General features: G+C 42.2%; 1 protein-coding gene and 1 long non-coding RNA gene across 2 annotated transcripts in view; both read left to right on the forward strand.

Moving 5' to 3' along the window:
- The window catches only part of LUC7L2 (LUC7 like 2, pre-mRNA splicing factor), a 36,431-nt gene extending 29,145 nt beyond the window's left edge, over positions 1-7,286 (forward strand). Inside the window, 2 exon segments of the mRNA XM_068401743.1 lie at positions 799-991; positions 6,841-7,286. Coding sequence (XP_068257844.1) covers positions 799-991; positions 6,841-7,035 — 388 coding nt within the window. The 3' untranslated portion in view covers positions 7,036-7,286.
- Positions 7,287-7,303: 17 nt separating this feature from the next.
- On the forward strand, positions 7,304-12,459 carry LOC137663417 (uncharacterized). Its single transcript, XR_011048182.1, has 3 exons — positions 7,304-8,605; positions 9,016-9,078; positions 11,375-12,459. It is a non-coding gene; the product is annotated as an uncharacterized lncRNA (long non-coding RNA).
- The last annotated feature ends 4,564 nt before the right edge of the window (positions 12,460-17,023 follow it).

Raw genomic sequence — 17,023 nt, forward strand, 5'->3', positions numbered from 1 at the left:
TGTGTAGTCATCTCTGTGTTTATACAGTATTTATTACCATGCTACTGAGTTTATATTTGTATGTCTATTTGTGGCTACTACAATGCAATTTTTTGTCCCAAATAACGCTTAGAACACAGAATTGCTCTTTCTTCAAACAGAAGCTTGTGATTAATACCTTTTGGTGAAAACCCAGTTTTTAAAATCCTAAGCACCAGGTTAACTCTCAACAGATGACCCATCAATAGTATGAGTTTTCTTCCTAACCTACTGAAGGTCACCAGTGAGGTAGTATTGCAAAGTGATTTTTTTTAAAAAAAAAAAAAAAAAGGGGGGGAAAAAAAAAAAAAAGGTATGGTGTTTAGAACCTTCCGACTAGTTTTATTGTAGTAGCTATGGGGAAGGATATAGTCCTGTTTTCTCAGAACATCATAATACATAAGTTCTGACAGATGATCCCTGTCAATACATCACGAAGTTCTACAACTTTGCCTGATAAAGACAAGATTTTAAAATTTAAAAAGTAGATTTTTTTTCATATTTTTAATTCCTTTCAGAAGCCTGAATTGGCTATGCTGTAGCTGTACTTACGGTCATGAATTAACTGTAAAATTGTCTGCATCCGTCACAAAGGAGTTTGTAGGATTTCTAATGGTGCTTTCCCTTCTCTGTCTGTGATAGGACAATGCAATAGCTCTGAGTGCTGCAGACCATTTTTCTATACAGAGTTTGCTTATGCATAGAGTGCATAATATTCAAAGTACACTGACAGAGTAGCTGGGTGAATGCAGTGTCTGGTTAAGTCCTTTCTGTTCCTAGATCTAGGTCCCGAGATCGCCGCAGACATCGGTCTCGCTCAGCCTCCCGGGAACGAAAGAGAAGAACTCGCTCCAAATCCCGGGAGAAGCGCCATCGTCACAGGTCTCGCTCTAACAGCCGCAGCCGGAGTCGCAGCCATCATAGAAGCAGGCATAGTTCCAGGGAGAGAAGCCGAGAGCGCAGCCTCCAAAAAGAGGTGAATGTTGGCCTAGAAATAAATGGCTTTTCCTAGATGCCTGATGAGAATTTTTGCACTAAATTACAGTTTATATTTAGCACTTGGTAATTTCAACACATTTGCGGACTGACTCAGATTCCAGTTACACGTTTAGCATATTTATTATTTGACATACAATAGTGACTTTTTTTTTTTAATAAAAATAATAGGGTTATGTATTATTTCTGTTTTAGAGGAGTGATATAAGGTATTGGTGTCAAGTTGCTAATACTACCAGCTTCCTGCAGTATAGAAAGTGAAACGGTTGATCTCCATTTGAAGCCAGGGATATCAGCAGTTGTCTTACTGTCATCCATTTGGTTTTTCCCTTGGGCTCTTGTTCCCAGCACTGGAGTCCATCTGTTGTGTACCATGCCAGATAAAAAGAAGTTTAGATGTGCCTGAAAATAAACTTGTTGCATTGCATCTGAAGATGTTGCTTTGCAAGGAAAGTGGCTCAACCCCTCATTGAAGGATTACTGCAGAGAGCAGTCTGGGGTTGTTGCTTTTGAATGACTCAATTGCTGTCTGCTCCTGAGGATTTGCTGGCTTATTTTAGATGAGTGAGGTAAGCATAATTCAGAGGAGTATTGGAATTGCACAATAAGGCATCTGGTAGGGAGGCCTGCTCACAAGCAGCATTCATTTCTTGTATAGGTCAGCCACTGTGGCGTAGATTTGAGTGCAGTACAGTGGATGGGGTGCCCGGTCTTAAAACCCTGACAGACGTCGATGTGCAAGAAGAGAAGAGATCTGGTTTTGAAGTGGACGCACATGCAGGGTTTATAATTCAAATGATTTTAGGATTTAAATCACCAAGGATGGAAAAATATGTTGAATGTATTCAAGTATCTTGTGGGTTCTTTGCCCTAAAAATGAGCTTTTTTTCCTCCTGGACTAAGTAGGTGACTGTAGTCCCATTGTGCTCTGTAAGAGAGCATAGAAGGCAGGGTTGGTTCAAGTCTTTTGTTACCTTCTCTTTGTTGCAGATGGATAAAACTTAAATGGTATTTAAAATTCTTCAGGGTGTTCTTTAGCGTGCTAAAGTCAACATTTCAGACTTGGCAATTTACGTCTTGATTGTAGCCTGTCATCACAGTTATCCTAAAGAGCCTGCCTCTTCAAGGTATTCATAATGGCACATTAGCAAATCTTCAAACCTGTAGTTTTTCAGTCTTAAAATAGACATTTTCCTTTGAATCAACACATTTGTTAACTTGGATGAACCAGTGTATAGAGCATATGCTCAAATTGCCTTTAATTCTTCAACTTTGAAGTCCAGCCTTGCAAGACTAAATTTCAGTCCTTCAGAGAAAACTGTACTGATTGATTGTTTTGAGATTCTCATCATAGTTGTTCAGATTCTCCAATATGATACGCACAATGCAAATGATGCATTATCTTCACTGTAGGCAGAGAAATATGTAAGAACAAGGAACTGGTGTGGACCATTGGTGCTATCCATATAACAGTTAACCTGTCAGTCTCAGCTGCCAGAGATTAAATGAAAAAGCACAAGGTGATTTGAAGATGAATTCGGTGTCCTTTTGAAAATGCTATCAAAGGATAAGCCCTTCAAGCTTTGTTTTGTGTGAATGAGTTAAAAAATATAATGTACTTCAGAGCACAAGATTTCACCCTTACAATATTCAGTACTGGAAATATTTCTCCTGATGTCAGTTCCTGCCCTGAAGGAATGAGACACACCTGTGTTGGAAGAGTCCTTGGTACAAGTAAGAGTTTTGCATTACTGTTAACTTGAGGGAAAAAACTGCTGTGCCATCATTAGCAGCTCATACCTCTTATTTCTTTGAGGTCAAGCAAAATTTTTGCTCTTAAAGTGTGTATACTGTGTTTTCAGAGGCTAAAGAACCCTTAGAGCTGTGATCTTGCTGCACTGGCACCAGGATAGTTACTGAACTTGGAGCCGGGCAGGATACCTCCTTTTTAGAGATGCCCTTATAGCCATTAGAGCTGCTTTTCACATGAATGTGGGAGAAGTCTTTCTGTTGAATACCATACCACTGTTGATGCCAGAATCGAAAATAAACTTGAACTTGCAGGCTCAAATGTATTATACTTCCATATCTCCTAAGAACTCTTTTTCTAGTCCAGGGAAGTAGTTGCAAAATCCTGGTTTTTCAAATTTTATTTTGAGGAATTTCTTAAAATCCTGATATGGAATACTTTTATTCAAGCCTGTCTTCCTTAAGCTCAAAACATTCAATTGTCCAAGGAATTCTGGCCAAGAATACTCTGGAAAATAAAAGACACACTCCAGCAAGTTAGCTTCTTCAGGAGTCATAGCCTTTTGGTTTTGAATAACCGAATAGATTCAGATCTGGGGAACACGGTGCTTTTGCCAAACTCTTGCAGAAGAGCAGCATGTGACACCAGAAGCAACAGAAAGGCGGCTGAAAGCTGCAGCAGTGGCAGCCCGTGGTGCCACTAATTCTAGGGCCTTAAGAGAAGTAAGGAGTTGTTGTTGCTATATGAGAAGAGTTGCATCATTTTCTGTTAGCCTAAAGCCTTCAGTGTGATTTTTGGGCTTGGTTGAAGTACTATAAAATACAGTTATTGTAGGCTGCTGAATTCTGCTGTAAAAGCTATTTATCTGTCTGGGTTTTTTTTTCAGTTTTGATCGCATCCATTATGGCTTCAACATCTAAGCATACTAGACAGTTAGACTCCTTACTGGAGAAGCTCATGATGTGCTTCTCCTGGAAGTCATTTTCCTATTTTTTTCTGTATAACAACATTATCACAGGCAGACATGTGCTGGGTATTATTGTTTGTGGCAAACCATGCAGTTCCTTCTGGTTTTCCTGGCCACCCTTCAGGAAGTATTTTCTGAAGAGCCTTTCGCGTAAAATGAAAGGCTCCCACTTCTCAGATACTTCTTCATTCTGAAAGTAAAGGGATGTTTATTGTGTGCTATATCTGAGAAAATTCTACAAATACATAAGTTTGTCTGACAAATGCGTTTTCTTTAATCTGTATCCTCATTCACACTATGAACAGGTGGATAGATCTAAATCTCTTAATGGCTGGGGTCTCATCTCAAATTTACCAGTATAAGGAGCGGACCTCTACACTCTGTGGGCACAACAGAATGTATACAAAGTATCTGGCAATAGTAGCAATGTGTCTAAGATAATGGGAACCAATCTGGTAATAACAGGAACGTGCCTAAGGTAATAGGAACCCTAGGTCTACTTAGGCTTGGATTACTGGCTTATCAAGAGCAGGTCTAAATAAGGTCCTGCTTTTCCTCACTGTTAGCTATAAGTTCCAAATAACTAAAATGAATCCTCTTTCATCTCATTAGAAAGAAAATATGTAATTTGTGCTTCTTGATTTGCAACGAGAAAGTGAATATTTGCAATTAGATGTTGAGATGCATACTCAATGATAAGATCAATCATGACAGCAGACCTAAATGTGGGTAAATTAAGAGATGGTTGTGTCAGTATGCTTGAGCCCACTTGCAAGAATTCATGTGACAAGGGCTAATGTACTCCCATACAGACATTGTATGGACAAATAGAGTACATGAAGTCATAGGATGGGGCTTCATTTCACCTGGCTTTTGATTACTAGGTCAGATGTAAATCTCGTGAGTCTCATTACAGACTCAACTGACATAATTCTGTGTCTATTTTAAGATGCCTTGAAGTGTCTATTTCTTCTGCTGACTGGGAAGGAAATCTGGCCGATTAGCTTACATGTCTACACTGCAGACATTTAAAGCTGGGTGAGATCCCATACTTAGCATTTAGACAATTTTTTTTTTTAGATATCCTTCAGATCCTGGTTGACAACAGAATATTCTGCCCCAATGCTAATTCTCTGCCGTGATAGAGAAGTACACTTCATTTTCTTTTTTTTATTTTCCTTTTTTTTTTTTTATTTTGAGGGGAAAGCCAAGGGTGGGAGAGCAGAGACCCATTTAGTCAAACATGTTACCCCTTGGAAGGTTTGAAAATGTAGCTACATTTTTCCCTGCTTTGCTAGATCTGACTGGCTGCTCTAGGATTTTTCCAGACTGCCAAGGCTGCCCTAGGAGTTTTGTCCAAGGCTACTTACGGTTTTTTGTTCTCAGACCCAACACAGGCATTCACAGATAATGTCTTGGAACCAGTATTGCATATTATAGCATGATTCATAGTTGGTGAACATGACAGTGTGGACGCTGGCCGCATATCTGGTGAAGGGGGCAATTTCTGCTGAAAAATCCACTTGATCAGTTAGGAAATAATGTTTTCCGAGCATTCTAGATAATGTAAGTCTAGTAGAAGTTCTGATTCTAAAGGCTATACCTTGCCCTTGAGAAAGGCAGGAATGATATTTTACTTCGAAGTCTTTTGGTAATAATACTGCTTGCTAAAGCAATTGTCTAAACTTTCACATCACTGTGCCAGTGATGTGCGCATCATTAAAGCCAGTCTTCCTTCTTGTCAGCTGATTAGAGACTCTCCTGTAGAGAGATGGGACAGCTGGACGAATGCATCTTGCATTCCCCCAGAAATGCATTGAATTAAAACCCAAAGCTGTTGATAGCATCACATCCTATCTATCTGCCTGTTCTAGGATTAATTACAAGAGTTGGCCTGAGTCAACCAGTTTGGAAGCATTGTTTCTTCTGCAGGGGACTTGCAGCACAAAATACTTGGGAAACAGCTGTGCTAACTCCATTATTAACTTCTTATTTGGCATGTAGCTCCTTTTCTTATTTGATGTGTAGTTTGTGGAATAGGGGTAATGCCTGTGGATCTCAGTGTTTGCAAATACTACGTCTTGCAAAACTACATTGTAGGGAAAGTAGTATTTCCATCTGAGGAACTAAAATGAAAGGCTACTATGTAAGCTTATAAAAGGAAGTCTGCAAAATGCTCCTGCACTAATTTTAGTTTTGAAGCTTCGAGGTGATGACAGTAACTTTCTGTAAGTGGATAGAGTACAGTCTTGCTGTCCAATACACCAAATTTTTTGACTAAGAAATTAGTGGCTAGCTTTATAGCATGCTGTTAAGATTTTTCTGTGAAAGTATGTATTAGATTCTTTTATGATTGCAGTACATCTTAAAATGAGTGTAATGTTTTTCAACAACAGGCTTAGGTGTACTCTGTGAGGGAATACGGAGGAGGATGTCTATTCTGCCTTTTTGCCCACACAATTTAAAACGAGGTGGATTGTTTAACAGAACAGCTCTGTCTGGCTCCATTCTAAAGGTTTTGGAGATGCCTGTTATCAGAGTAAAATATCCTAAAATAACACCACCCCAACACTTTAAGATCACACAAGGGATAATTCTGTTAACAAAACCTAATTGTAGCACAGATTCCAGATTTGTTTTTTTCTTTTTCACGTAATAGCATCATTCCAGAATTATGCAAGTTAATTTCCCTCTGCTTTTAATCAAAGTCCCACTTTTAATCACATTTTTTAAAAAGTTTCTAATTTATACATTTGCAATAGGCTAGACATTCTTCTTAAGCTAGAGACTGACTGCAGATGAGAAATTTCAATTAAACTTCTGTTAATGCAAGCTTGAGGGCAGAGGTTGAAAATAAGAGTGAAGTATGTCGACCTTAATCTAGGCTCTGTAATAAACATATATCAAATTCTGCCTCTATCGATACTTGTCTTTTGAAATTGAAAGTAGGAAAGGGAGAAAAATAGAATGATTTCTGATATCTTCTCATACACTTCTATTTACATAAATCTAAAGTTGATTGGAAAAGAAGAAAAATATGAAATCAAAATGCTGTTTAATAGCTACAGATTCATGACTAACTTGAATTCTCAAATTTACTGCACTTTTCAGATCCTCAAAAGAAAGATCTTCCAGAGACAAAGAACGTTCAAGAGATCGTGATAGAACATCACGTGATAAAGATAGAAGCCCAAGGGAGAGGTCACCGCGAGATTTCAAAGACAGGAAACGCTCTTATGAAAGTGCTAATGGCCGATCGGAAGACCCAAGGAGCTCAGAAGAGCGTGAAGCAGGGGAGATATAACTGGCTGTATATTCACCTGATCTCTAGCTTCCTATGGAGTTGCATACTATGGTTTAGTTTACAGGTGTTCAAAGGGACACCAGTGAGCAGTTCCAGACACTGATCCAACTAGGGTAGATGTACAGTATATAAAAGTGGTTATAACCAAGTCAGAATTAAACCCCATCAATTAATGATGCCTAAAGCTGGGTCCTGGACTTCCACCAAGTTGTAAAACTTTTCTGAAAGATTTCTCTTAATATTCAGGACAACAGTTTATGTACAAGAGGCAGATCTCAATGTTTTAATCTCCTTTCCAATACAAGTTAGTGAACAAATTATATTGTACTACTTGCCTTGGGTGCTTTTGAACCTTTATAAATTCTCCAATTCTGCTCCAGTCAAAACAGCAGCATTGAAAGGTTGTATTTTGGGGTTTTTTTTTTTGTTTGCTTTTTTTGTAAGAGGGTGGGTGGATGGATATTAACTTTTACTCTAAGGTTGTGTTCCCAGTGATTTTTTTGTTTGGGAACCTATGAGTTGATTACAGTGGGAGCATTTAGACAGGAATGTGTGCTGGAGAAAGCGGAAATGTCTTTTTACAGTGCCTATTTAGACTTGGAAATTGAACAGCTGTTGCATTACATCTTTTTTATTTCTACTTAAATTTTGAAATCAAAGCCAGTCCCATATCTGTACCATTTGATTGGTATGTGTTCAATATATTTGTTTTTTTCCATAAGGACTCTTTCTGCTTTTTCTTGTGGGGTGTAAATGGCACATCCTTAATTGTATTAAAAACAAACAAAAAACCAGCAACAACAAACAAAAATTAAGAACAAAAAATAAAAAAAAAATAAAAAAGGAAACCACATTGTCCAATAACTTAACAAGGTTATACTGGTCTCTTAAGGTGGTTACTTAGCAGTTCAGTCATTTAAAAACTAACATTTGGTTATTAAGAGTTTTTAACATGCACACGTGCTCTAGGAGAAGCAGTCTTTCTGATTTACAATCCTTACTGTCCTAAGATCCTCAAAGGGAAAACCAGGTGGAATCATAATGATAATGGCACAACCACTAACTCCTTAATGACTTCAATTTCAAAAAGCAGGATTTCATTTAGGTGCAAACTGCCTTAACATAAAGGGGTTGCTGTCGATTCTGTTGGATTGGAAGTGTTTTGGGGCGTATAAATTACTAAGATATATACCCTACCCTCACACAGAAGAATTTAGAGATTGGTATATTCTCCTCCTTGAGATAGCACCACTGAATTACTTAACAGTGGTGCTTAAGAGCAGTGTTTGTAATGATTTATTGGCGTTTTCAGCAGGTTCTGCAGACACTCTTCTGTATCTCCCTAGTCCAAGTGCCTCTGTAGGCCAGCTGATCATGGGTATATAATATCACTGTAAATTCACTGTGTGCATTTTTCCTCAGTGTCTTTTCAGTAGCCTCATCAGTACGGCCAGAACACATGGGTGATAATTCTAACACAGTAGATAATCCAGCAGTATTTTGGCTGAACATGAGTTTTCTTCCTGGGAATGTTTTATGAATTCCTGCACGGCCCAGCTGTGTGATGAATGTAAGTTACCAGTGTTTGTCTCTGGGATGAGCACGCTGTGTGAGTGCTTGCTAACATGCATTGTCACACCTTTGTTAATGGAATTCTAGTTGCTAGTGTGACAAAAGGTGAACAGTTATTTCTAGATGCATGTTGCATAGCAGAATTGCCAATGAGGGGATTGCTAACTCTTTTGGAATTCCTTTCTGGAATAAAAATGTTCCAGAAATACCAAGGACCTGTCTCCCCTTGCAGCCAGCAACTAGAAATTTTGTATTGTAAAAGGGGGGGGGTGGGATTTGCATACTGTGACAAAACACTGCTTAGACTCCTTACTAGCAAATTCTGAATAATTTGCCATTGATTTTACAAATGGCTTTTAAATTTAATTATGAAAGAGTGATTGGATTTGGGCCTTTCCTTGTTTATAGGTTTTCATGGGGTGGTGAGCGTCATAGTATCCAAGTACCACACCAATGTTAAACAGAGAGAAGGTAAGTCTTACCTCTGGTGTCCTGATAAAATAATCTGAATTACATGTGGAAATACATGCCTCATGTCTGAAATGAGGACTGGAGTGCAGTTAGGAAGAAAATTGAATTAAGACGATTGATGAAACACTTCTGATGCAAGAGAACAGGAACATCTATCAGAAAGGGAGTCTGCCTTATTAGTTGTGCCTGAGTCAGTAAGGATCTTCCACCCTTCCATCAGAACCAAGCTACCTGAATTTCCAGGAGGGTGAAATGGAGGTATTCATCATCCCTGGAGGTATTTAAGAGGAGTAGATGTGGTGCTTAGGGATATTGTTTAGTGGTGGACTTGGCAGTGTTAGGTTAATGGTTGGACTTGATGATCTTAAAGGTCCTTTCCAACCAAAATGATTCTATGATTCTGTCACCTGTGTATTTCCTGCAGGACAGCTGAAGAGTGCTATTGACTGACATCAGTTTGCATGGTCAAAACAATTATGAAAGGGATCTGGGGGAAACAAATCTCTGTCCACTTCTGCTGCATCATATAAGGGAAAGAGCTTTGACATGAATCAAATCATTTGGGCTTTGTTATTTATAGTCTTTAATTTCCCAGTCTTCAGTAAACAGTTCAGCAATTGCTAAATCTGACTTCTGGTCTAGAACCAGTCATCACTACAATGGTGAGATGAACCCACTAACCCAGGTCAAGTAAATCCTACAGACATGGATGTAGTAGCTTCACATCACACCGACAATCATCTGTCCACACTGTAGTTACAACTTCCCACAGTGAGCCAGCTTTTCTCCTTTCAGTTGCTTGTTCAGCCATTGATTCTTATGAGATTGAGAGAGGTGGAGGCAGGGTGCAAAACCCACGGGAAATCTGTGGGGGACGCTGCTGTGCAGTAATCTGTGTAGTGATCTGTACTGCTACTACTTTGCTAAGAGATCTCGCAGGTGTGCAGGTCCTTGAGAGGCCCTGAGTGCTGAGAGTGCTCGAGGCCATTCCTATTTGAGGAAATATCTTCCCTCTCCTGCAAGGAGGCTTACTGCAGCCTGGGAAGGGAATGGAGTGCCTGAGTGAACCCAAGGACACTGCAGCTGAGCATCTCTTTGAAATTTTACTGACGCAGTTGTAGCTCCATAGCAATTTTTATCAGACTGCAGGTATACAAACGGAGCAAACAGAGTAGATTATTTCATTTGTTTAAACTGTTTGAAATGCAGTGAGCCTGCAAGCATTATTCCTGTATGTTGGAAAGCTCTCACTCTGGATTTGTCAGGGGAGCATAAAACAGAAGAACCTTAAGATGGTAAGCAGCTAGCAGATGGCACATTACCAGAAATGAGGTCCCCTCCTCAACATACGTGAGTTGCTTTTCCCACTGGAGCAGGAGGAGCTGTACAGTGAAAGAATGGCATTTCCAAGCAAAGAGGTGCTTGGCCTAGTGCAGTCCTATGGCATTGCCCAGCATCAGGCTTGCCAGTGAAGCTGGCAGAGGAGGCTGTTACTATCTGTTCTCTTGCCTTCCGTCAGGTAGCAAATCTGGGATTTATCCTCCTCTTGCTACAGTGCAAACTCCAGCCCTGGAGCCCTTCTGTCTGTCCAATCTATCTTGCACCACTTCGTGCCTTTGAGGCACCTTCCATCCTGCTCCAGGGGCAGCGAGAGAAAATATATGAGCCAACTTCCTAAGCCAATGCAAAGGGATGCCTGTGGTAGCCTTAAACAGCCTTGGAGCAAGGTTTATATATTCAGCCGAAGGGAGAATGATAGCAACTTGTCTTAAGACACCTGGGGCCAATGCAAGACGGCTAAGGGCATGGGTGGGTACCTCCAAACAAATGGGTTTTAGCTGTGGCAACTTCAGCACCACAGAAGCTTCTTGTTAAAATACTGAAGATGACCCAGGGAGACGTGTGTTGTCTCCTCCATGACTGTTAGGGATCCAAGCAGATCGCAGTTGCAGTCAGCATTAAACAAAGTATAAATGCAGAATGAGCTACACGCCAGAGGTGATGGCAGTGTGTTGTGTAAGGATCTGCAGCACCTGATAACCCTCCCTGGTTTCCTATTCTCCATCCCACGTTTTATATCCCACCTTGCTCAGCATAGTTGTCCTTTGTTCAGCAAACAGTAGAGGTTAGTTTCTCCTGATGCAGTGGCTTATGAAAAGTGTTAATGCGATCTTCATTCAGTCCTGTATGGTTCTTGCTCTTTGTTTTTTGCTTTGATCATTTTTTTTTTCTACTTGCTTCTTAATAAATTCTTGTACCGTTATTGCTGATGCAATTCTTTAATTTTTCTTTTCAGTAAGAGCTGGAGATCTGGCTTTCACTGCAGCCTGTGAAACTGGGAAGCAGTGGACTGCTGGTCAGGGGTTTCCAGCAGCTGGAAATACAGGGGAAGAGATGAATAAATGTGTGTTTCTACCCCAGGCTTTCCTCTTTGTCCCTGCTTTCCCCTCTGTAGGCACATAATGGACAGTCAGCAGGCAATTAGAAAATTCTCTCATGACTTGTCTCTCCTGGCTCTGGCTTTTCACCTCCTGTTGCTGGGGTAACTGTAGACCCAAAGCCTTCCCCAGGCTCTTGGTAGCGCTGCGCAAAGCACCACAGGCAAGCAGCGTCTTAGGGAACACACCAGCGGGGAGTCAGAATTAGCCAGCAACAAAGCAGGGCTGAACACGGGCAAGGTCGAAAAGGGCCTGACGGATAGCAGGAACTGCTGTGGCTGTACAGCCCTTTCCCAGGCTGAAATGATCTGGTGAATGCTGACTGTAGTAAAAGTACTGATGGTGATGCTCTTTTAGGAACACAAAGGTTAGAAATTGTTCCTGGTGCTGGCTCAGAGGGGCTGCAGACTTTCACAGCACCAGCTGTCAGGCACCACCAGCATCAAAGGCCTGCTCGAGCCTCTGCGTATCCATCATTAGAAGGTGATAACTGGGTTGGGGACTTTGCATCGAACTGCTGTAACTTATTAAAATGCTGCCGTCTCCCTAAGCTCAAACTGATTTGCAACAGCAATGGGAGTAAAGAACTGCTGATTTCCACCAGGCGAGGGCAACTGCTGCCTTAATGGAGGCTGTGACTGTAATCCAGGTGTCAGCTCCAATGTTTCACAGCCATTGTCTTCCTTGTCCTAAAATTCTGCTTCTGGAACCCTGTGTGAAACTCTGCTGGTGGCCTGTGCTCATGGGAAGTTGCAGCATGATGTCGGGATCAGCCTGCTCTGCCTGACGGCAGCGGTTAGTGGCTGCCGAGTGTCCTGGTGGACAGCCTGGAGAGGCTGGATGGAGATCAGCAGCACCACCATCAGCAGCAGCATGTCCCTGATCCGGCTGCTCCCATGTGGTTGTGCAGGAGGGAGGTGAAGCACCATGTTGCTGCCTGCGAGGGAGACACCACAGCAGTGCTTCCTGCTGGGGGAGTGCTTCCAGGGACATCAGAAGCCTGGGCTCTCCCAAGGTGAGCATACAAAATATTCTTGCAGTACTATGGGGCTGCTATTTCTACTGCCCACTGCGTAAGCAAACGATTCAGTCTGGGATGCTGCTGGCTCACACCAGGAAAAAAAATCACTCCTGTGTGTCTTGGGCTTGTTTCATACCAATAACGTCCAATCTGACCAGTACAACTGTGCCATGAACTGGCTCAAACCCACCCCACTGCGTAAGACCAAAGTGCTCTGGTACGGCATATAAGGTTAACTGAGCTTCAGTGATACTCTTAATTACAAATATTCATTATCTCAGTATTAGCTTTAGCAAAGGTAAAGAAAAAAAGGCATCTTCTCTAACAGCACCTTTCCCTAAAGCAGGATGTTGTAACAAGAGGAAAAAAAAAGATTTTGCAATGTTGAAAACTGAGAAGATTAGAATATGTCCAGGGCCTTTTTTTGTTTGGTTTGGTTTGCAGCATGAGTCATACCTGTGCTTTTATGAGGTGCCTGAGCACCACGCCTGATGGACAGGCATTTGAATTCAGTGGCTGTTCTGTCCTTCCAGGGACCACTGGCTCCTAGTGCCGATTTGGACATTACAATTCACTTGTCATATCTCAGTATGATCTTCCATAGGCAGCAATCCTTTCTCATCATGCACTGTGCTGTTACAAGTTTTGTGGTACCTTCTGTTTAACCAGGAAGGTGAATTGAAGGTCTGATGGGGCTCTCCTGCTCTTCTCCAGCTCTAACAGAAGCGACCACCCTGGCACCAAGCATGGAGTAGAAACATTGCTGCTCCCAGCATGTTCCCACCTGGGCTGTACCCCCACCGCCTTCTACCCATCACTGGGTGTTTTAAACAGCATCCAGAAGCAGCCTCTACTCTTTCAGTGTAAAGCGACACTTCTGAGGGCTATATCTATACCTACGCTCACAGCTCTACAGCAAAGGAGCTCAATCAGCCCTTCACTTCAATCACCGATAACACAAACGGCCTTCCAGCAGGAAGAGTGGGTGCAAGGGAGGGTTTTCCTCTGGACCCTGCTAGAAGGATTCCCTAGAAGCTTCCCCAAATCCTCTGCAAGGTCTCTAGTCCCCTCTCTGGGCAGCCCTGGGATACCTGAAATGACTTTCCCCTCCCCTTGCTCACCTCACTGAGCCTCTCTACTGCCTGTGCCCTAGGCAGGGGCAGGAAGGCTGCTTGGCTCAGACTCTCTAGCAAGAAAATTATTAGGCTTAAATGCCTCAACAGCTAGGTTAACTACTTCTGTAAAACACTCCCTGTCATTTCAAATTGCCTTGGTATGTTCATAGCCCTTGTCTCAGAGTGATTTGGTGATGCTGTCGCACACCACTGGACTCTTGGATTTTATCCCGACATTGGTATTTGCACAGGGGTGCCTTGCAAGTGCACCTTCCTCTGGGTAAGTTTCTGCTTTGTCACTACAGCAGCTGAAGTTTTTCAGGTTAAATTTCTCTCATGTCTTTGCGTGTGATCCTTTATTTATTTTCTGTTCCTTATTCTTTCCCAAAGCTGCCCCCATTGGAAGATCTGAGTTCGCTCAAGAAAGTTGATGAACTGAATTTAAGTACATATGTGTTTTTACAGTGTTTAGGTAATATTTTGAATCAGGAAAGTGTTCGGTTGTCTCTACAAGGTCAAGTTTTGCTTGTAGGGATGCTTTTGTTCTCCAGCAACATGACTGGCAAAGCACTTTGATTTTACTAGCTGAGGGGATAAACTTCCTCCATGAGCTCCCTCTCACTCCTCTTCCCCTTTCTTAGTATTTTCCATGTGTTTGCACTGTTCTGGTTTAGGTCAGACACAAAGACGACTCCACGGCACTTAGCTGATTTAACCTGTCACAGGCACTTGTCATACTACCCATGCTACCTCACAGATCTGTCGTCTCACCCAGACCTTCCTGATGTCCCACAGGCTGTAAGAAAACCGTGAAGCTTGGTGTGAGGGCTTTGACCCCACTCACCGGTGGTGCTCCATGGGAAATCTCTTCCTGCTACCTTTAGGTGTGATGTTTTCCTTAGATTTCTCTTCACAGGATCAAAGTTATCCCTAAGAATGCATACAGTATGTATAGCACCACATATTTACTGGTTCAGTAAGTAATGAGCATGTTTGGTTTGCCTCCCAAGTAAGTGAATGGTGCTGTTTTGCAGAGGCACAGTGAGGTCCAAGGAAAGTCAGACAGGATTGTGCAGTGAGGCTACTGGAAAACTGGGAATTCAGCTCAGGTATCCTCAATCTCAAGATGCCGTCTGATCTACGCTCTGTTGGGAAAGCTTCCTGCCGTCCTTTGAAATCTCAGATAAACAAAAAAATAAAGGCCACGTACTCTTAAACCACTCACATCATACAAATTTTTTAAAATTTAATGAGCCCCCCCTTTGTAAATGGATTTAAAAAATAACTCCCTCTTTACTTATGCCTGGATTTGGTTTGTTTCACACACTTTACTTTTGCTACGCTTTCGCCATCACAGGAGCAGGGAACACAAGAGCCTTAAACCATCGGCCAGCGTTGTCAGCCCAGGGTGTCTATGGCAATGACGAGCACGTCGTTACAGCTAACCGTTGTCATGGCAAATAGTGCTCTTAACGTGTATTAAAGCGAGTAAATAAAAAGGGGATATTATTTTAAGCTTTTCAGAGTGTTATAACTACTTGTACTCCCTCAAAGAGATTTGAGACTATATTTTTCACAAGTCTTGTTATTTTCTTACAATACTTGACAATGCTGTGCAATATGCTTCCCCTTCTCCCCGAGCTGAACAAAATACTGAATCAAATAAAGCAGCCTGCCCCATCCTCCTTATCCAGCAAGAGTCTGTTCTTCTGGACTTTGGGATTTCAGCATCCTTTGCCAAACAAATGGGAAGGGTGAGGAAAACTATGCATTGATGGAAGGAGAATTCTGCATTTTTAGCTGTTTACAAAATCGCTTTTCAATGAAAGCTTCCCTTTCCACCACCCGAGGAACCTGATTACTGCAAGTGTGATAGGTTACCCTTGGGTGGGAGCTTGAGCTGGTTTCACTAAACACCCCAGTACTACCAGTAACCGTGCACTGTAACCAGCTACCACTGCTGCACATCTGTCGCGTTGAGTATGGATTCGATGTTTGACTGACAGAGCCACTTACAAGGACTTTTAACTGCAACAGTTTCGTGAAGTTGGAAATAGATAATCGACGTTTGCCCGTCAGAGCCCTCTCAAGGACTTTCACTGAAACAGCTTTGCAGAGCTGAAAAAATGATTTATTAAAGTGACAGATATCACAAGTTCGGAATTGCCGTTGATAAATACACTCGCTGCGTTAGCGCTAAATATCCTAAGGCTAGGCAATAATTAATTTATGTTACCAATTCACCCGGGTATCATCCGCAAAATAGCGGAGATGCAATTTCTTACCGAAAGAGGCGTCCCTGCTAGCGGGGAAAGGAGAGTGGGTCAGACCCGTTGATCTGCCCAGCAGCTAATGGAGTGGCTCCTCTCAGCGAGGTGTTTGCAGGGGACCAGATCGATACTCTTGACAAGGTGGGACTGGGTCATGTGTCGTGTGCTGATAGGCTTCTAACAAGGCTTGTTGTGCTGTCGATTGTTGGTGCGGGGTGAGGCCAATGTTTGCTACAGAGGTGCGATTGCTTCTCCAGCTTCCCTGAAACAACATCGGGCTGTGAGACCTTTGCCTCACCCCAGACATCACTCAGTTGTTACAATTGCTGTGTCTTATCCCAGTGTTCAACCACAAATCTCTACATCTGTCCTGTTCTATCAAAAATAGTGTGGCCAGCAGGACTAGGGCAGGGATCATCCCCCTGTACTCGGCACTGGTGAGCTGCTCCTCGAACACTGTGTTCAGTTTTGTGCCCCTCGCTACAAGAAGGGCACTGAGGTGCTGGAGCGAGTCCAAAGAAGGGCAAAAAAGCTAGTGAAGGGTCTAGAGCACAAGTCTTATGAGGAGCTGGGGTTGTTTAGTCTGGAGAAAAGGAGGCTGAAGGGAGACTTTGTCGCTCTCTACAACTGCCTCAAAGGAGGCTGTAGTGAGGTGGGTGTCAGTCTCTTCTCCCAGGTAAGAACTGATGAGAGGAAACGGCCTCAAGTTGTGCCGGGGGGGTTAGATTGGATATCAGGAAAAATTTCTTCACTGAAAGGTTTGGCAAGCATTGGAACAGGCTGCCCAGAGAAGTGGTGGAGTCACCATCCCTGGAGGTATTTAAAAGACGTGTAGATGTGGTGCTTAGGGACATGGTTTAATGGTGGACTTGGCAGTGTTATGTTAACAGTTAGACTCGATGATCTTAAAGGTCCTTTCCAACCAAAACAATTCTATAATTCTATGATTCTTTGGCCAGATAAGCAAGTTGCTAATCTCCTGCCCTTGGTTGAGCCAGTGCAAGATAAGCACATTGCTTAGCTCACATTCTTGCAGCGACTCTGTGCTGACTCTGTACAGTCACTCTGTATTTCAATGCAGCAAGCCTGGCAATTTCCCAC

The sequence above is a fragment of the Nyctibius grandis genome, chromosome 5 (genome assembly GCF_013368605.1).
Source record: "Nyctibius grandis isolate bNycGra1 chromosome 5, bNycGra1.pri, whole genome shotgun sequence".
In the NCBI taxonomy this organism is placed as follows: Eukaryota; Metazoa; Chordata; class Aves; order Nyctibiiformes; family Nyctibiidae; genus Nyctibius; species Nyctibius grandis.